The sequence below is a fragment of the Charadrius vociferus genome, unplaced genomic scaffold (genome assembly GCF_000708025.1).
Source record: "Charadrius vociferus isolate BGI_N301 unplaced genomic scaffold, ASM70802v2 scaffold134, whole genome shotgun sequence".
NCBI classification, from domain to species: Eukaryota; Metazoa; Chordata; class Aves; order Charadriiformes; family Charadriidae; genus Charadrius; species Charadrius vociferus.
In genome coordinates, this window is record NW_009648333.1 from 490,520 (window position 1) to 511,752 (window position 21,233).

General features: G+C 36.2%; 1 protein-coding gene across 2 annotated transcripts in view; it reads right to left on the bottom strand.

Annotated features, from left to right (window-relative positions):
• Positions 1-21,233, bottom strand: part of PDS5A (PDS5, regulator of cohesion maintenance, homolog A (S. cerevisiae)) — an 81,723-nt gene continuing 60,490 nt past the window's right edge. The window contains exons 19-32 of one of the 2 annotated variants that reach the window (XM_009884945.1): positions 19,707-19,830; positions 18,386-18,544; positions 18,124-18,192; positions 17,307-17,443; positions 16,461-16,584; positions 15,989-16,193; positions 15,380-15,494; positions 12,135-12,267; positions 11,387-11,506; positions 10,223-10,285; positions 7,396-7,541; positions 6,057-6,162; positions 2,975-3,327; positions 1-1,203 (exon numbers count right to left, since the gene is read on the bottom strand). In XM_009884945.1, coding sequence (XP_009883247.1) covers positions 1,200-1,203; positions 2,975-3,327; positions 6,057-6,162; positions 7,396-7,541; positions 10,223-10,285; positions 11,387-11,506; positions 12,135-12,267; positions 15,380-15,494; positions 15,989-16,193; positions 16,461-16,584; positions 17,307-17,443; positions 18,124-18,192; positions 18,386-18,544; positions 19,707-19,830 — 1,858 coding nt within the window. In that variant the 3' untranslated portion in view covers positions 1-1,199. Of the gene's footprint in view, positions 1,204-2,970; positions 3,328-6,056; positions 6,163-7,395; positions 7,542-10,222; positions 10,286-11,386; positions 11,507-12,134; positions 12,268-15,379; positions 15,495-15,988; positions 16,194-16,460; positions 16,585-17,306; positions 17,444-18,123; positions 18,193-18,385; positions 18,545-19,706; positions 19,831-21,233 lie in introns of those variants that run through there. The other variant, XM_009884946.1, reaches the window with a different exon arrangement.

Here is a 21,233-nt window from a genome sequence, read left to right on the forward strand (position 1 = left end):
TGACACCTAGAAGCGTTTATTTTATGCAACAAACTTAAATATGATCATGTGTACATAAAAGTGTACACTGTATCTATGCTGAACAATGCCAGGAAACATAATATTGATGCAACAATCTTCTAAAATAAACATTAAAAAATGAGCCTGGACAGGAAGACAAAATGCAAAACAGACTTACTTCCAATCAGCACAATGCTTAAAATTGAGAGCAATCCTAAACATTTCCAACTTTCCTTACAAAGCTGCCAAAGTCCAACTATTTTTAAAAATTGATTTTTTTTTTTCTTTACATCAATAATAAAAATCTGGTGACAAACATTATAAAATCAAATGCTGGACTGTCTTTACTCCTTTAAAATTTAGAATATTCCAACAGAACCGCAGGAGTAAAAACACTTAAAAGTGATATATGTTTTTATAAAACAAACATCAATATGTACATTTATTGCAAATTATATTAAACTAAAATGGAGGGAAAATTAAAAAATGAAATGTCTACTTGTGAATTAATAATAATTTTAAGTGATTACTTTCCCACTCTGATAAAAATCAGAAAGCAACATTTATAAAATTGCCACCACATGACTTTTCATAGCAGGGAACTGAAATCTGTACATCTTATTTTTGCAGAAAAGTAGGCAGGCAGAAAGAATTATACATAAAACAGTCTCCAAAAGTAAAGCAAAAAAATTTTTTTGTTATTTTTTTTTTCCTCTAGTCTTGTTTAAAATCCATTCAGTAGACTTCTACTTTTTCTGTGAAACATGGGAATACCTGGCTCTAGGATCGTGAATTTTCAATGTCAGTGTAAGGACCTCCTCTGACTTTCTTTAAAAAAAAATGCAGCATGAAAATTAATGGTGTAAATACACTTTTAAACTCCAGAATGCAGGAACTGGAACCAAGTGTTAAGCAATTTGCTTAATTATTGACTTTTCATAAAAAAAGTCTCTGGGGAAATAAGTACAGATGCTTTTAGCCTCTTTCTCAAGAGTTTCTGCTTTACATTTCCATTGAGAAGGATTAATTTCTTGTGAAAGGGAAGCATAGTTTTCCTTCTGGTTTCAGAGCTGAAAGCTGTGTGTTTTGAAGTAATTTCAGTTCCTGTACAGGAAATTTCTGAATCCTAGTTTTTGCAGAAGCTTGGAGCATGCCTTTATTCGGCCTTCATTTCCTCCCTTTTCGAGCGAGTTTTCTTTTTACCTTTTTGGGGGGAGAAAAGGAAATTAAAGTTAATTGTAAGGACACAGGAATTACAATTGATTCAGAATCAATATACTACCTATACTGTTCACATTTTAGCTTTCACAGTCTTTATACTGTGATTCTTCCAACTCCATCTCAATGACTACATAATTAATTGAATATAACTAAATTTCCTTATTGTATAGTGCAACTTCCTGATCAACTTGGAAATACACAAGTTGAATAAGAGGAATTCCGTAACTGAGTAATGTTTTTCCAGCATAAACAGAAATACATTTATCCATACCTTTCACTGGAATAAGCGAACAAGAACAGTAACTTGTTCTAATAAGAATAGCCTGTCTTACTTAAGAACAAGCACTATTTCAAATATTTTTCAACTATTTACAGTAACTTGTACATTTCTACTTAAAAGCAAAAAAAAACCCTATCAAACACAGCTGTTTTAACATACATTTTTCTAGAAGACAGACAATTTTCTTTGATTCCTTGCTGTATAAGCTACAATAAAGCACAGAGAATTGTCCTATATAAGATGCCTGCTACACCTTAAGGAAGCCTCCCTCTGCTATCTCTGTATCCTCAGTATCTTCCTGGCTGCTCCCACAGGCCTTAAAAAGATCCATTGCATTTTGGGAATATTCTGGACTTGAGTCTATCTCCAACAGTGAATCTCCATCACTTCCAAGCACCTGGCTTCTGAAAAACGTTAACAATGTTTTGGTGGTTTTTTTCAAGAAACACTATGGTACTATATATTTTAAAGAAGTTATCTGATACAGGTGGCTTATTAAAGACTACAGATAATGCAATTTGTTATGAAGACTTAAAGAAATTTGATGTATAAAACAAGCATTGCAAGGCAGTACGCAAATATCACTCTCGTGGAAGACTGAACAATTCACTAAACCTTGCTCTAAGAGGAAAAGGTATTTCTTTTTGATCAAGGTTCTCTGCAAGATCTTCCATTTACAAAATCTCTAGAAAGAAACCATTCCAATGATTCTTTCACCCTTTAGATTAATTTGTGATTTCTTCCAGCACAGTTGTTTGCTGACCTTATCTTATCGCTCTACAACTTTGGACACTTTTGCATTAAAATTATTATTGTATCAGATTCAGCTAAACAAATTTCTCAGTGTTTATGCGCATTTGTGGTTTGTTTATATTGGAAATCAATCAACACATTTCAATACTAGGGTACAGAAAAATAAATTGTCATCCAAGAGCTGGTTTGTAGTTTACACAGGTCCAAATTCAGCTTTTGATTTACTTAAAATATATATTAAAATACTGTTAATATTAAACAAGCACAGACTCAAAAATATCAAAAAAGAATTACAGTTAGAATTAAAATTTGTTCTGTTCATTAAAGATGGTCGGTTTTCAAGCTTTTGTAATCAATGAACTGAAGCAGAGTAGAGCACTTGAATTCCTATGTACTTGACATTAATGAATGCACAAGCAATGCTAGTAAATGGAACCAGGATGCAACAAACAAAAAATAAAATGTGGTGAGAACAGGTTAGCTTATTCTGTTCTGATCAAACAAATTCATTTCTCCAATTCTCCAATTCCAGCTGCCCTGGTATTTACAGAACACTACACAATATACATTGGACCACGGCGTTTATAAATCATTATGGTTTAGTTGTGCCCTTTAACTATGCTAGATCTGTTACAATTATAAATTCAGGGTCTATCTTAAGACAGGAAGGGCCCTCCCCACCCCCCCCATTTATTTATGTATTTATTTATTTATTTTTACCTTTGTAGATCAATTTGTCTCTGTGCTGCTGCTGGCTTTTTTGCTGTGTCTTGCTGTTTTGGTGCTTTGGCATTACCTGCCTCTAAACTCCCTGGACTTTCTTGACTGACTGCTGCCCTTTTCCTTCCCCTGACAGGTGGTTTATTTGTTTCCTCATTTTTTGCAGTGGTACCCTGAGGTTCAGGTTTGGGTGGACGCCCTCTCCTGGTTTTTGCTGCGAGTGATGGTCCTGTTTCATCTACAATTTTTTCTTCTGTTTTTTGATGAATATTCTCAGTTCCAGATGCTGTTGCTGTTCTTTTTTTCCCACGTTCAGTGCTGTTTCCTTGTGTAGCCTGATCAGAATTAATCTCCTAGAAAATAAAAATCATGAACGTGATGAAAAAAAAGATTCCCAAAGGCAAACTCAAATTCTTAACTCCATCTGACAGAAACATGAGTTTATAAAAGAGGAGGTAAGTGTTCTTATAAAAACACATCACATGGGCTTAGACCTAGTAAAAAGTTGTACTAAATGGGATTTCAGCCATTAACTTTGCAAAAAGATTCTCTACATTGTGTGCAATGTTAATACCTGCACGCAGTTGCTTAAAAGTGAGATTACAGGAAGACTAATAATAATCTCAGCTCCCCCCATGACGGTTCTTCTGGACAAGCTCCTTTTACTGCCTCTGCCAACTGGCAGGAGAGAACTGAGGAGCAAGAGTAAGGATTCCAGTACAGCAAATGATATTTACTTCAATATATGCAAGTTTTGAGACCAACATTCAGTAAAGGTGCAGATTACTAAAACCCTAAATAAAAGGAAAAAACCAAAGCTTGCAGGGAATAAAAGACCTAGTCACAAATGAAACTTGCTGTCTTTGTTAACTTTTTGCCATGTCTGAATAGGTATGGCCTACACGCATGTTTTTATCGTTACACTAAACAAAGTAATGGAAGCAATTAAATTTCATGAAGCGGCATCTGTGTACGTGAAACAAAGAGTAGTGGCTCTATAGGTCTCTACACAGAAAAGTATTCATATGGAAACAAAGAGGAAGCAACTGGGTGATGGACCTTCATTTGAACACTGGCTTCCGAGACAGTTAGGAGACGGAGCAGAGTAAAGGGTTTGGAAGGAGAATGGCTGGGATGACTTACCAATTCCAAACACACCAATTACAATCGTGCGTGGTCTTAAGTGCTGTGTCTGAACCAAGGACTTTTTTGTTAAATAGTCTACCATTATTTCTTAAACGTTTAAGTCAGTCAGGCAGTCTCTGATTTTTTTATTACTGTTCTAGCAGCTTCATAGCAGACATTTATAACTTCTATACATAAGAACTTTACAGATAACCACTCTGAAAATTTCAACTTAAGTCAGGTTTCAAGAACCCAGAAAGCCTTTTCGAAGCTTTATTTCCTAAATGCTTTGCCTAACTTCTCTAACTTTTCAGAATAACACCATTATGGTGTTATTCTGAAATATAAAAGTTATATATATTCAGAATATATTCTGAAGTATAACATGGGGAAAAAGAAGAAGAAAAGGGAACCATACGTTGAAATTTGGGAAAGATTTTTTTCTTCTTCATTACCTCATGAGTGTGAATATCATGTGGATGTTATTTTAAAAGATTAAGAAAAAACTAACTTTTCTATGTGGCAATACAAATCCAAACCACCTGCTTATTACTCTGATTTCATCTAATCAAAAAAGACTGAGTAAATATATAACTTCTTAAAACATGTACAGCATGAATCATCTATATATCCCTACATTATTACAAACATCTATTTTGATTTTAAAATCACAGAATCATCTAGGTTGGAAGTGACCTCTGGAAATCATCTGGCGGAACCTTCTGTTGAAAGCAAGGTCTCAGGGGTTATCCAGGGCCCTCAACAAGCCAAGCCACGAACAGCTACACTCCACCACTCTTCTGGGCAACCTATTACAGTGGTAGATTTTTTTCTTTCTTTTTTTTTTGCTGGCATCCAGACGGAATTTACCCTGAAGCAATTCCTGCCTGTAGCCTTTTGTCCTGTTCACCATGCAGCCTTGAGAAGACAGTACTTCCATCTTCTCCATAAATACCGTTTAGATATTGAAAAATCTCCTCAAGGCTTCTCTTCTCTAGGCTAAACAAACCCAACACTTTCAAACTTTCTTCACACGACAACTTCTCCAAGCCTTTGTCAGCTTGGGGGGCCTCGGCAAAGCTCTTTCCAGTTTTTCAATTGAACTGGGGAGGACAGAGTATTCTGGACACAGTATTCCAGGTGTGGCCTAATGAATGCCAAATGGGGTGGAATAATCACATCCCTCAATCTGCTGGTTATACTCTTGCTGATGCAGCCCAGGGCTCAGCTTGCCCTCGCCGCTGCCAAGGCACACTGCTGACTCGTGCTCCGCTGCTTATCCACTGGGATGGTCCCCGCCAGGTCCTTCTGGGCCAACCTACACCCCAGCCAGGTAGATCCCAGCATGTTGTACTGCTGCTTGAGTTTAATCTATCCCAGGTGCAGGATTTCACATTTACCTTTGTTAAACCTCATGCAACTGTACATTTTATAAGTTAAAAAATCATTATGATTTAGGTATGATCTTCTCTGTCTAATGGAAGGGGGGGAGAGCATTATAAATCTTTAAAGTTTAAATAATATTTTAGTTGCGACATGGTCCACAAGTTAGATGTTTATTTCATGCTAGAGGACCACCAGACATTTTCCTGGGAATATCTTTAGTTAAAGCTACAGGTGTCAACCTTCACTCTGAATCACAGCCTTACTGTTATTTATACTGAAAAACATAGAATAAAGGTGGGAATCTTTTGGAATTTTACAAAAAGGAAGGAAGTCCCTTCCGATTTGCCTGTGCTATTTTTGAGCACATGAGCTCTGTTAATTACTCTGGATAAAATAAATAGTAGTTTTGAAAATAAGGGGTCTTCTATTGGGCTAGGAAAGTGATACAACTACATGAAATAAAATTGGATGTTACCAGTTCCTCAGAGACCACCTGCACTGATGTGCACAGAATAAACCCCCAATGCCAAACTTATTATGGAGACACAGTCCATAAAATCCCCAGACATACCTTATTTTTCACAGGTTCTGTCTTTGCTGGTGTGACTGAAATAATCCTCACGGGATTTTCATCATTTTCACTGACCCCAGTTTCTGATATATCCGAACTTTGTTCCCTGGTAGCATAATTCAAGACAAAATAAACCCAAAATATACAAAACAAAAGAAGAAAAATGTTTTCAATTATTTTAAAAAATGAAATAAAATAATAATTAAAAAAAAGTAAATGCAGACAGGGTAAATTAGTTTTTAAAAGGGTTGAATTTAACTGGGTCCACACTTACATTTTCTTTCCCAGAACTGGGAACAGTCTGAAAGTGACTGGCTAGTCACTATCACAGAACCAAATCTCTTTATCACAGACACAATGCCATATCATTATTTTTGCAAACTTAAGACCAATGCTCTAAATGAGGCCATTTTCTTTTGCCATATAGAAAAAGCTGATACTGGCAAAGGTAATGAAGAAAAATAAAGACCAGCAATGCTCAAACTTCCAAGTTAATTTACACAAACACACAGTAGTTTTAAAAACAAAATAGTTAAAAAAAAAAATCAAGATTATTACAACATCATGCATACTTCCAGAACAAATTCTGAACTGAGTTATACTTCCCTTTGGCCTTATGAAACGTAGCAACTAGAGCTGACTTCCTCTCCTTTCTTTACCCATTTATCTTAGCCAGGTAATCAATCCCAAAACAAATTAAACAATCTTAAAATTTGAAAGTGGAAATTGTTTCTCCAGATTTATGACAAATTTAAAAACTCTAGATCCATATAAGAATAACACTTACTAGAAAAAAGACCAAATATTATAATCATGTTGCATCTTTCCGCTCAGATCCTGATCCTCTTCAGCAAGCTCTTTTTAATTGTTCCTAATCTTAAATAGGTCAGAATACTTCATCTACATAAAAAAATGTTACTTGTTACCGATCAGGATTAATCCTGATTTATACATCAAAAATGTGTGACTTGCAAAATCTGTTTACTATTAATTATGGCTGAGCTGTTGTCTTCAATTAATGTATTTTTTGATGTAAAAATATTATGAATATTAACCACCAAAATTTCAGACAGTATAGTGTCTCTTCTGTTGTATTATATGTAATTACAGGCAGGACATACCTAAACACTGTACTGAGTTTTTGTTTACTAAAAAAAAAAAGAAGCAAAGATGGAAATTCTACCTGTAGAGAATTATTACATTTTTTAAAACTGGACAAAATAAAGATGCTCTTCAAACACATAGGCACACACATGAAATCATCTCCTGTTCTAAAACATGCAAGCACACTGGAGAACATGAAGAAAAACAGCTGATGAAAAATTTCACACTCGTGTACCTTGATCTGTTTCCTGCAGAAGAGCTCAGCTCAGAGTTTACACTGATATTGCTTCCAGTCTCTGATCCTGTAGTTCTAATATACGGTCTCCTTCCAGTTGCAGATAATGGTTTGTTTACTGTACCTAATACAGCAGTTGGTTTTGGCTAAAAGAAAATATTTAATCTTAAAAATGGGAACTTCAGATACATATTTAATTTTTAAAATATTTCCTTGAGTATTTTAAAATACTTTTCCTGGATTAACAGTCTCAATCACGATGCCGTCAGTTTAGAGCTACAAACCTCCTCTTCACTTAAAAACCACTGTCTATCCTGCTTTTATTTCTCATCACTTAACAGCACTGCATCAATTGCCTTGCTTTCTCTCACACTTTGAAGGGATAGCAGGTAGAGAAGTCCCAATGAAACCCAGAATGTTAGATATTAGGGACTGAAAAGGTGCGTCAACATCCTATATTTGCACGGCAAAGCACCTCTGGGAAATGCTTTCCAAAAGGTAATGCAGAATTAGGTTCACTACAACAGTAGAAAACGTATACACTTACTATACAAAAAGCCAGTGTAAAAATATTTTTAACACCCTCTATCTATTCTGGGGTTCTCCAGTACAGTCACGGTATTTTAGATCTTGCTAGGGCTGGTTTCTGTTGACTAATTTGGTCAGGCTGGGTAGGCAGTAGGAAGTTTTTTATTTTATTTTGTCTCTGGAGAAAAGTCAAGGAAGTTTTCATAACCGGCATGTCACATTCTTCATGTAATTTTACATTTCCTCGGAGACCAAGTTAATTTATTAAGACGTTCTCACAAGAAAAATTAATTCCCGTGTGTTGAAGGAGCAGGCAGAAGAGAGATACCACAGCCGCTGGAAAACATGTGGCCAGTAAAAAAGGCAACAATCTCTGTAGAAATGGCCTGCTACTGAGGCACATGTTTAATAGCTGCATCATCCTCGTGCTAGGACTGCACAACATTTATTTAAATATATTATTCTTACAATGTTTGATTTGCTCTATTTACTGAGTATTTATAAAAAGCAGGAAGCATTTGGTGCAACTAATAGGAGAGAGAACATGCTTAAGGAAGAAAACAAAGTGCTTCTGCACAACCAGCAGGTTGCAAATTTCTGGCACCTACTGCCACAAGAGATTTTGAAGGCAGAGCATGGGAACCAGAGCAGACAAATTTGTGAACAAGCCCATAAGCAGATATCGAAACAAGATCCACAGAGGGAGTCTAGCATCCCATTATAAAAATTACAAATGCTGGGGGAGTGGGAGGGGGGAATGTACTGCAGAAAGTGGCTCTCCCTCTGGGAGAGCAATACCAGACCAAAAAGGACCACGGTCTGAGTCAGTGGGATATCCTTATACATCAGTGTTTTCCAAAATGGAGGTAGACAGAAAAAGAGGCGAGTGTGCATTCCATTAGAGCATGGAATAAATGTCCATGTTCCCAGAACACTGAAAATTACCTAAATAATATCATCTTGGTAGTGGACATCCCCCCCTTATTTTAACAGAATGCATGAGAAAAGTCTGTCTTAAATAAGCATGATTTTTGTAGTTAAGACACAGCTTTTCTTTAAATTGCTGAATGCCATATCAAAAAAGGAATGCAGTTAAGTTTATAAAAACAACTAAACTTGCTTCCAAGTTACAAATGCTTGCTTGATTATTTTTGAATGTTATCAAACGTGAAACAATTACAGCAGTAGAGAGAGACACTCTTCTGAGATACTTAAAGCACCAGTTTGGTACTGCCTGCTGCCACAGAAGGTGATCTTCTGTCTGCCTCCTCCCTTCCTAAGGCAATGCCAATCCAGCCCACTGACACCAGCTCCAGCCTGGTCTCACAGAGTGAACACGAAGTGAGGAGAAGCAGGATTCTGCCAGCTGAGCAAACCTCACCCACGTGAACTGCTCTGATAGCGGAAACTTTTTGTATAAATGAAAAATCAGTGCAAAAAGAAGCAACTGTAAATGCTAATGGCTATTTACAGAGGGATCATTTGTCTCTACCCTTACAATGAACAATTACCACAAATTACTCTTACTGAAGACTTTGGAAACTAATGCAGTAACAGTTCACGGAACACAGAACATGAAAATTAATAAATACACATGAAATTTCTATTAAAAACATTATTTATACTGTTCTCAGGATTTTTATATCAGCCAGCATTCTTTCACTAAGCTCAAGGAAAAAAAAACTTCTAATTTTTTGAGCTAGATTAAAAAGCATTCCAACATAATTTAGCCAGAACCTAGAAAAGACAGTTTCATAATCCCAAGAAAGGACAGCTGATGGGAAAAAGGCATCAAAATAGGGTCTGTTTTTTATGGGTTTTTTTGTTTGTTTGGGGGGTTTTGCCATCCTCCACTGGTATTTTCTGTCCCCCGTGAATTATGTCTGAAGTAAAATGAGATGTTCAATAGGGTGTAGATGTTTGCAGTTAAATTTAGCAGCATTAACATCTATGTTAAAAATATTAAGATTGAAATTTAAGACCTCCAATGCTAGTGGTGTCACAATTAAGTATCTGCATCATAATTTATGGCATGCTTATGTCAATAAAGGAAAAACCTGCAGTTATGCGAAAAACTGTAGTTAATCAAGAACCTATGCCTCAGTGCGCCGGTAACAATCTCGGTGTTGTGTACTCACCAGGCAGTATGTTAAAGGCATTAATTATGCCATCAAGTAAAAGAAACACCAATTATTGTACACAAAATCTTAATACAATTTTTGAACTACAGCAGTCCAGGACATTTTAAAAAAAATCACAAGTAATATTCAATGAAATGTAACTTCTCAAAATACAGTACCTTGCCTGTCAAAAGAAGAACCCTTGTCTCTTCTGAAATGTAATTCCTGTCATTGCAGAAATCCTGTATAAAAAATAAAATAAAAATCAGCTTCTCTACGGTCTCTCAATCTTGTAGTTGTTTTTTAATACATACATGACTGACTTCTCAAATTAGATGCTACTATCAAGTGCTACAGATACTTCACATCACGCAACCTGCTGACAAATGAGTCAATCTAATAAAGACAAGTCAAACTAGTATTTTGAAGGAGATTTGTAGCGAGCATTACTGAATGACAGTATGCCATACTTGAAGTTGGGATTAACAGTTTTTCTTCTTGAATGACATGAATCATTTGAAGTAAAGCAAAACTGCCCTCCCTATTTTTTCACTTATGTTTTTTTAAGGGGAAGTCCAAAGAGAAGAAAAGAGGTTGAAAGTTGCTACCTTTGTCATTCTGACTACAGTTTACACAGACCAAAACACTAAATGTGAATGCAGGTAGCTATCACAGACACCAGCTCCCTGTCACCATGGCATCTGCCATTTCACAGTTTTGCTTAAACAGACTCTGGAAAGGCTGCTAGTTACCAGTCTAAGACACTGAAAAATGTGAAATGCATTCTTCAGTACTGCCATCAGGTCTGGGCCAGAGAACTACTTATACTTTTTAGAAGTATGCCTCAAAGAACAGTAGTGCTATTGCTGACAGCAGAGCTGTACTCACCAAGACTATTAGGATGCAACAGGAGACCAACTTGCACAGCAAGCAAAACAGCCAAACAGCTACTGACAGATATAAACATACCATAGAGAACATAGAAATGTTCCCTTTTTCTTTTTTGTCTGCTTTGCATTCTAATTCAGATATAGAGTCAGAATATACACATATTCTCATATATTCAGATGCACTTGTAAAACACTTTAATGAAATGATCTATCAAAACATGCTAACATATCAATATTTATTCTAATTAGCTCTCACCTGGTTACAAACATTGCTGGCACTCATTTATAAGACATAGATAGCATAACATACAGCTGATGTTAAAAAATTTAACTGCCGAGGATAAAATATACGCATTTTCCCACTCATGATACTATGTTACAGGGATAACCAGCTCTCAGTTATAAAAATCAAAGTATTTCCCCTTACTCTGGAAATAAAATGAACAAGTTTACCTTTTCAGGTTGTGTAAAAAATTTGGTTGGCAATACAGGGTCCTTCGGTGAATCTGCATTGCACAAAGCACTTTTGCTGTTGATTACACATAGTGCTACGTCACATACTGTATACAGTTTCTGAAGAAAAAAAGAAAAGTCCTGCTTTAGGAATTACCTACGGTTTTTACAGTGAACATAGAATGTAGTTCTTTAAAAACTTTAATCAATGTGTTAAAATAATCACCACTAAGGACATATTTTGTAATAACATCATTAACCATACTGTTGGCTCTTCACACACATACAGAAGTACCCATTTTTCATATGATACTATTTAATAAAAATTAGTAGTAGTTTACATGCCTATGCTCTTGCTTAATCAAATCACCATAAACGGTTTCTCATCTCTGCTAGACATGAGTAAGTTTAACAGTAGCCATATAATACAGTATTTCCCCCTACAGCAGAAGATACTTATGTCAGGAAACAAGGCAGTAGGAGTTAAAATAAGGCAGGCAGGCAGTAACAGGAGTATTTAACAAATTTTGTTTATTCACTTCATTAGGTATTGTGTGCTGGATAAGGTCAGCAAGGTACTGAAAGTATGAGGTTGGCAACAAACAGACAATGCTCGCAATTATCACTCTCTCTAAAAGACCATAAAAATGTCTGAGCTAGTGCTTTCAGATTTCCTGCAAATCCTGTTCATCAACTGCTTGTGAAACTCAGCCCATCACCCAACACTTATCTGAAATGCATTTCTTACTTCATTGGCCTTTGGCTCATCAGGAGACTGAGCATCTCGGGTAAGCTTGATGTTTTCTGCCATCTTTTTCATGAAGGCATGGCTATTGTTCTCATTCTTTGTCATTAAAACTTCAAGCATGAACCACAGGCACCTAAAAAGCCATAAAACCACAAGCAATTACATTCTAGCTTTTATACTGCAGCTCCCACTTATAGCAATGTCTTAAAATTTTTGTCAGCTGTACTAGCTTTTTCTTAAGAAACCACAATCAATTTGAAGGTATCACAAACAGATAACATCATCTGAAGGTGTAAACAGAGTCTAGACCTTCAACGCACAGAGTCTTAATCATACTCTTTGGAATAAATCTGCCAAATTAGTGTGTTTCTCTATTATATCTGTGAACGTTGGCCAACCAATCAACTCTTTCTCTTCCAAATATGAATAGAAGTGAGAATTCTGGTGCTACCTTCATCTAGATGAAATTCTGTAATCACTGTCTTGGGCTATGTCTACGTTCCCATCAGCAATGTACCATGGCCACACTCAAAACAGGCTTAAACAAATCGTACCACTGCCAGACAGTCACCCACACTGCATGGTTTAATACTGGAACTCACACAGGAGAGGAAATCCAGAACTGAACAGGTCAGTTTCTTGCTAATGTTCCATATGGGCAGAAAAGAAATCTTACAGATAGACATAATGGAATTAGCTTTCCAACTTTTCTTTCTTTAAATCTAGTTTATTTATAGGGAGAACCCATTATATTTTGACTAAAAGTTTGTTTTAAGAATTTTTCAATTATGATATAAAGCACAACTAGTTTGTCCACGCTATCATTTGCTATCAAGCTTCAGAGCTGCACGTGGCTAGAGGGTCAACAACAGTCATAACATGGGAAAATAATACTTGGTTGGGAAAGACGCATGGGTGGGTCTGAGAAATGCAAACTTTGCCAGTAGCTAATTTAGTTCTAAAGCTCTGGAAGAGAGATTAGCTTGTAGAAAGAGGCTAATAAAAAAACCTAGAAAAACAGGATGACTGAACATTAGAATTCCCTGTCCACAAAAGCCCCAGTCTTCTTAACTGATACAAATTAAAGATTGTAACGCAAGAGATGAAGGAACATTCTTCTCAAAAATTCAAAGTAAGATAGGGTTGTGCTCCATCAAAACACTTAAATAGTTATCTGGTGTTCAAATAAAATAAGACATCTATATTTTTATGTGCATCCAACAGCTACAAAGGCTATAGGTAAATAAATGTGTTAGATACCTTTGCATCCATCTATTCAGTATTCTCAAGAACTTAAACGGGATGAATCCTGGACCGATAACATAACACACTGACCCAGCTTCTCCAAAACCCTGTATTGTCCAAAGATTACTACTGAAGACAAATTTTACTCTTGTAATCCCAGTTAACACATGTCAACTTCAATAGCTTGATTTCCTCACTAAATCAACTAATTAAATAAATCATCATCAATCCCGAACAAGACCTTTCCAGAACAACAGTGGGATCACATGTAGAAAAATACGCACCTAGAAGAACACGGTCACATAAATTACATTCATTCTCTGTATCCATTTCAGTACTTTTGGAATATGCATTCAGAAGAAAAAGACACTGTCTCAAGATAAAAAACAAACTCAAACCAAATATACCTCTGTGGAACAAGCTAAAAAAACTGCATAAGAATAAATATCCCAGATTATGGTGAAGGAACTTGCTAAGCATGTACTTACTTTACGTGACTGCATTTAGGCCATGTAGAACCAAGACAAACTAGGGAGACAACTACAGAACACACTGCCAGTCTGCTTTTCCCAGTTTGCAAGCAGCTATGTTAACACTTTAAAGTGAACACTACGACTCTCAGAACTCTTGAAAGAAACTGTGTATTACATTATACGAGAAAACTGTTTTGCATTTATCTCAGGAGACTCTTCAGAGAAGTATTCCTGCCAAAATTCCTGTACAGAGTATTTCTTTGTTTGGAGCAGTCCTCTCTGGCTAGTTCAGCCAGCCTGTGACAAACATGAGGGAGGAAATTTGACAACAAAGGAGAGCTATACAAGGGGTGTCCAAAAAAACTCTGTGCACTAGAAAGCACTTCTCAGAGAAAGTATTAACTCAACAACTGCGAATCAGAACTTGTTCTGTGCGTTTTGGATAAAGTACGGGCTAGTGAGTGCTTTCAGATGTTGCCAGGAACAGGAAGTCCTGGGACAAAATATAGACTTGATGATTAGGTAAGAAATCCTCACTGACTCCGGGTTCTGACCAGGTGTGAGTCAAGTAACTCAGAACAACTTCAGTTTTTCATTTAAAGAAAGAATCAGACTTGGACTCTCACAGGTGAAGGTAAAGAATTATGATGTAAACTGGTCTATTTGTGCCAAGAATGAACTACTTTTCTGATAATGTATATTGTAGTATGTAGTTATAAATGTCTTTGTAATACCAAAACAACATAGCTCACAGTTCCACCAAAAGTAAGTACAAGAAAAAAACCAAAACACTAAAACTAAAGCAGGAGGGGGACACTTAAACAATTTTTAAAAAGTTTTAAAATGTACATATTTTTTAAAATTCATTACAAGACAGAGGAATACAAAAGTTATACTTGGGTTTGAGGCATACAAGAAGGTCTCTAACTGGAAAGGCTACAGAACAAGCTTCTGTATGACAGGCTTGTGTACAATATCTGTGCCGAACACATTAAGAAGCACTAAGCCTGCACTGCAGACGTATACTGCAAATGATGAGTCAGCAGCAAACTTAGCATGAATTCTAGTAGGGGGGGCGAGGGGGTGGGGTGGAGCTTCCAGTGAAGCAGGACTCTGACCCAGAGTCAGTGGCATTACGTTTTCAAGTCTTGGAGAAGCTCTGTATTTTATAAGTTCCAAAATATTTGAACTGACATTACTTGGCATCTCTTTAAGTGCGTTGAGAAATTCCAGAGATATTCCTAGGCACAAATACAAGAATCTAAAATCATTACTTCACTTTAAAAGAAGCCTAGACAACTTATTAATTTGGTATACTATGGTGTGACCTACAGGCTACCATTTGGGCTTTCAGAAGATACTGCTAACCAGTTGTTGATGCCTTCTTCCCTTGATTAAAGTGTTACACATTTCCAAGATTACAGTTTTGCAAAATACTGTTGATAAAACAATTCCTCTTCCTAATAATTTTTTTCCAAGCACAGAAAAATTCTCAGCATAACAACTCTAGAATCATTTGACACTTACTCTTTGACATCACGAAGCTGATCAACATCCTGAGGTTTTGTGAAATCTGGATCATGTGCCAGTAAGTGAATCATATACGGTACCACATATTCAGGCAGCAAGGATAGCAATTTTTCTACAGTAATGAAAAATCATAAATAACCTCTAGATTATACACACACACACCCCCCACAATAAACACTTTTTCAAATATGGAATGTAAAATTTCGACTTGCATTTTCTTCCTACAAATTTTACTTTTAATGAATCATTAAAAATAAAGGAATGAGTTTTACTACTACAATACTTGATCTTACTTCAGGAAGAAGGTCATAAAGCCTAAAATATCAGAAAACAAAATTTAATTTTTGAGCAAAACAAGTACCACAATAACAGCATTGTATTTTACATGTATAATTCTCAGCAATGTACCGAGAAGTATTTCCTGGTTTATGCTATTGCTAAACTAAGTAAATTTAGATTTGAATGTGTCTAATATAAAGATGAGGAAACAAATTAAAATTATCCAGTGTTTCTTTACAAAAGCAATTTGCTTTCGTTTTAATGATTACTCTTTCCAGTTCAGTATTTGACTATTGTATTATTAACCAATTTTACTGAAATACTAACCGTTAGCCATAGGATTCTGCTTAATATATTCTCTTCGTATACTGATGTTTTTGAGCAAGCACTGTCTGGCATGTGCTCTTCTCTCTTTCACAGGGTCTTTGGCACACAAAGCAAAGATTGCCATATATTCCAAAGGGAGCAGTAATTTCACAAGTGCCTTATGCAGTTTCTGGGCAAATATCTGCCTCACTTGGTAGCACTCATCCTATAGCAACATAAAACATAGGAGTCCAATAATAAAAATCTTGGTTTTAAAGAAAAAAGGAAAAAAAAAAGCATTCAAGATGGAATTATGAGGAGAGACATTTTAAAAATATCAACAGGTGCAGCACAATAAATATTTGAAATTTCAAGAAGTCTATTGAAAGCTGCAGTGAGAAATAGAAAATGCTCAGTGTCGCAGCAACAAAAGCTTAGACTTAAGGACTATGAACTCAATTAGAATCCCTTCAATTCAAATGCAGTTACTTACATTAATGACAAGTGCACAGAGCTGGAACTGTTCTGGGGTAATTATTTCATGGTAACAGGGTTCCTGTGCAAGCTTCATTATTGCACTACCAGCAGCTAATCGCAGTCGAGACATATCCGATTTACTATACAAACACAAGAGGGAAAAAAACCCAGAAAATAACACCTCACCACAACTATCCTTAAAATTACTTGTGTATCACGATTTCTTCTTTTTACAAGATCAATGAGCAATTAAGGTTTTTCTCTGTCAGATCAGATCACAGTTCTATAGCTTCAGATGAAGCTCAATTAACCCAACCAAATTTGTGACAGTAAGGTGCTCCGCCTTCCCCACAAAAAACCTAATTCCAGTAGAGTAGTGAAATGAGAAGAGTCAAGTTTCTTGTTTTCATATCACTGTCTAAATGAAAGCAACACTTTTGCCACAAATTTTCTTTTCTTCTTCACCCTCAGAACGAAGATGAGGTACATTACCTCACTGTTGGAATGAATAAGCTCCACCCAACATCACCCAGCTCTTAAAGAGCGTGTTAAATCTCATCACTCAATTGTTTTCAAAGATGTTCCTGCAGGTCTTTTATTCTCTCGAGTGTCTTTTACTATCAAGGTATCTACAGGGTTCTGTCTTAGATTATTAGTACATTACAAGAAAGACGGAGCATCAAGCGTATTTTTATACTGCCATTCCACTCCTAATATTAAAACTCCAATCAGATACTTTTTCTATCATCCCATTAGCCAACATTGCGCTCACCTTAAAATTCCAAAAAAGCTCCAGAAGAATTAATATTCTTTTAAATTGTACAACAAAATTGATGGAGGCCTGAAAGAAACAAAATCTGACCTGATTCGCTTCTGTTCTGTCAAGTCTCCTTCACTGACGAGCATAGCTGATAATAACCGGAGTGTGGAATTTGCAGATTTCGACTGGTTGTTTTTCATACCCAACAGCCAGCGTACCAAAAGTTTAATTGCTTGCACCTATCAGACACGAACAAATTGACAATGAACTTCCTTCCTAAAGTTGATAAGGCACTAAAACCTACTGCTGTCAAATTGAAATTTCCATAGAATCCTATTCATTAGAGCTGATACATTTTTAAAGGAACAGAATGAAGCAGTAAATATTTACAGAGTGAAGAAGGAAGTAGCAGTCTTTGTGACATCAGGACATTTCAACTATGCTTCAGTGTCTTCTCACAAGTGCATCTAGAGGATGCAGGATACTTGCTACATGATTAAAAATAAGAGCAACTAGATAAACATTTCTAGAAATGGCCACAATTAGATTCACAGTAAATAGCCTATAAAGATGAATGAATAAAATTCATCAGGGTCTCAATTTATTTCAAATGTGTTTACAGTCAGTAAAGTCAAATTAGCTTTCTTGTAAGGAAAACTAAAACTTTTGAATCTCTTAAATTTTCTCAACATTCAGCATAATTAATATCAGTAAGTGAAGACACCAAAATGCATAGTTTCTACCAGTTCTATAACTGTGTGTATAATCCACAAAAACTCTAGAACACTGCATATTCTAAGGAGACTAATACAAAAGTACTCAAAGGGATTTATTCCAATACTCTCCATTGCACAACTTGGAAAAAAAGTAAATTTTTAATCTCAAATATACACATTATTACTGACAGCAGATCACTCACCTTTGCTAGTACTTCTGGAGAAACTTCTTCATCTGGAGACCACAATTTTCCATTTTTCTCACCTGTTGACTACAGAAATTCATGTAAGTTTAAGAACTGCTTCAACCCATACAGAAAATGCAAAAGTAAAAATGGAAAAAAACCCAAAGTCATGGCCTAAGCTTTTTTTCACATAAATATCTTTTATACTGCAATTGCCACTGTAATAGCCATTTACAGAACGTTCCTTTATTGACTCATTTAACAAAAAGGAAAATCTTACCCTGTCATTCATTAGGAGATCTTTCACAATGAAATTTGCAACAACAGATTTCATTGGAGAAGCAAACTGGTCTGGAGCCAACATAGAAATATGACCCAATGAGACTAACGGAGTTATAAGTTGTTCTGGTACATCAGCATTCAAACTTCTACTAAGAGGCTGAGGAAGAAGAAAAAAATAATTCAAAATTCAACTATGTAAGTAAGCTAGCATGCCTAAAAATAATTTATTTTACTGCTGGATTGCTGATGAGTTTCACAGTTTTTCCTTAAGAATTAATAGTCAGAGAATAAAAAAAATGGAGAAAGAATGCAATTTCCTAATTAACACAGCAACCAAAAGTCTCACGAGATGAGATAAAACAAATTTTATATTCTCTTCCTGTTTTAACAGTGAAACACATTCAAACCTGGGAGACATGGGAAAAACTGTGAGTCAGTTCTATTCAGTTGTTGTTAAAACTTTAATCGTAACTGCAAATGGCAGAAAATAATAGCAGGTAAAAAAAACTTGGAAACCACCAGGGACATTTCTATGAGTGATCAGCATTTCCATTCCAAGTAACAGTCACCAGGATAATTCCATGCTGCTGTATCACCCTCGCATCGTATTCTGGTATTAGGGAGGTAACATGCACTCTTGAAGAAGTCTAAGCAGAGATCAAACTCTGCAAGCTTAATTCAAAGCTTTTCACACTTCTGAATTATGCATAGGTTCAAAGACAGCCAAGATTAAGAACCTGAGATATTTTACAAGTGCAGATTAATAATGTTATTATTTAAGAGATTACAGTGAAAAGTAATAACCTCTCTGCTCTGTATAAGGTGACTTTTTGCTTTACAACTTGTCTAAGCAAGCTGCAAGCTAATGTCTGAGTTTATAGTCGAGTACTTATCCTGCACTAACTTCCTCGGTGAGAAAGTGCTGTATGTGCAAAGACCTTAAAGCATGGTAATCCAACACATTTTGAAAGTACAGGATGTTATCTCTCATTTAGTATCTGCTAAATGCGGCCTCATGGGATTTAGTGTGGATTGGTCCAGCATATTTAGCTTATTTTCCCCTAACTATTCCCATGTAGACAGAAAGGAATACCTAATCTATCAGATATCAGAATATTACAAAATCGTTACTGTAAGACACCAACATTAATAACTTTCTGTTGTAAGATTAATGACTTATCTCGACTACCATGCACCTGTAGGCTTCCTGACCTCATAAACTGTTCTCTGTTAATAAACAGTACAAATTAGATTAACATTAATTACTAGTATCAATTAAGAACAGAAACAAATCTTAAAAACTAAAAAGCAAGACATACCTCAAAGATCTGTGCAAGTTGCACTTCTTTATTTGAAAATATGGCATGTATACAGTGAACAGCTTGTTTTGCCTGATGAGGAGTGCCTCTTTTTGCTTTCTGATGCAAAATTGGAATTAGTGTTCTGTGAACATTAAACAAAATACTTCAAGATGCAATTTGGAATCTACAAAAAATAAAGCTCTTCACCTATACAAATCTATCCTCACAGTCTTATAAATCAAGCATTCCTTTGAAGTCTGTTCAGGAAAGATCATAATCATAAAGTGAAAAGCAGGATAGAATTGTATTTAGTAATACTTGTTGAACATCTGACCGTACACAGTTAAGCAGAAAAAAGCCCACAGGGGGAAAAAAAAAAAAAATCAAACATGAAAGAAAATAATGATCAAAATAAGGCTGCTTAGGAAGCCAAATATAAAGTTGGGGGATCCCAACAGGTTCAGCTAGGGTAAACTCCTGGGCTTCTTATCCAAGCTTGGAAGTAACAGGGCTGAAGAAAATTGATGAAAGCTACGAACGACCATTAAACATCAGTGTGTTTATAGGCCTTTACTGCTATAACTTTGGTTTTTAATCCCCATGTATACTCAAGTGAATAACTGCTTTGTTCTGAGCTTTTGCATCTGAATCCCCCGAAGTCTATCTCCTCATCTGAGGCCACTGAAGGAAAGAGCAGGGCAGATGCCACCCCAGAGACCAGGCCAAGGTTGGTCAGACTGTTCAGTTCCATTCCTGAGAGGGCGCTGGAAGGCCGGCCTGTCCCCTGGGAGCTCATCGCCTGAGACACTAACTCATGAGGTTTACCATGCAACTCACCCAGCAACGAGAAAACAAAATTGCCTAGAAAGCGCCTGACACAGAAACATCTAAAAAAAAATCCCTTGCTTTTTTGAAAGGCTCAGAAACAATACAGCATTCAGTACATGGATTATTTAGCACCCAGACTTCACTGACACATTCTACGTAATCAAAATCAGCAACAAGACGAGCTTGCAGGGTTGAAAGAATGAAGTCTCAAACATTTTCCTCAAAAACCACACAAAACCCCAAACCAAACAAAAGACCTCTAGAAAAATGTTAATAGTATCCCGAAGTAGGAGAATGTCTTTTCTCAAACCTGCTGAGATTCCACAAGTTGGATTAAGTATGAACCAAAATACCAAAGAATTCAGGAAAACCTGCAGTTAAGCTTCAATGCCTAACCTACAGTTTTCATAGGGTAAATACCTGCATATTAAAGAACTTTTGCCAAGCGTGAGTGCATCAGTTACAAACCATATCGCATCACACCCCAACTGACATAAATCTGCAAGAAGTGAAACCTGACATGTTTACATGCACCTTTACGTGTTTACACGCACCTTTACGTGTTTACACACGGTCTATAGGCTCTCTTTGAGCATGGCCAGTGCCTCCACCAGACTGTAGAGTCATACGACAGTCCTTGCCCGTGAAGTGGTGCACAAACATATTCATTTTCCATATGAGGAAGAACTCGGGCTGCTGCTGGTGAACGCTACTTCA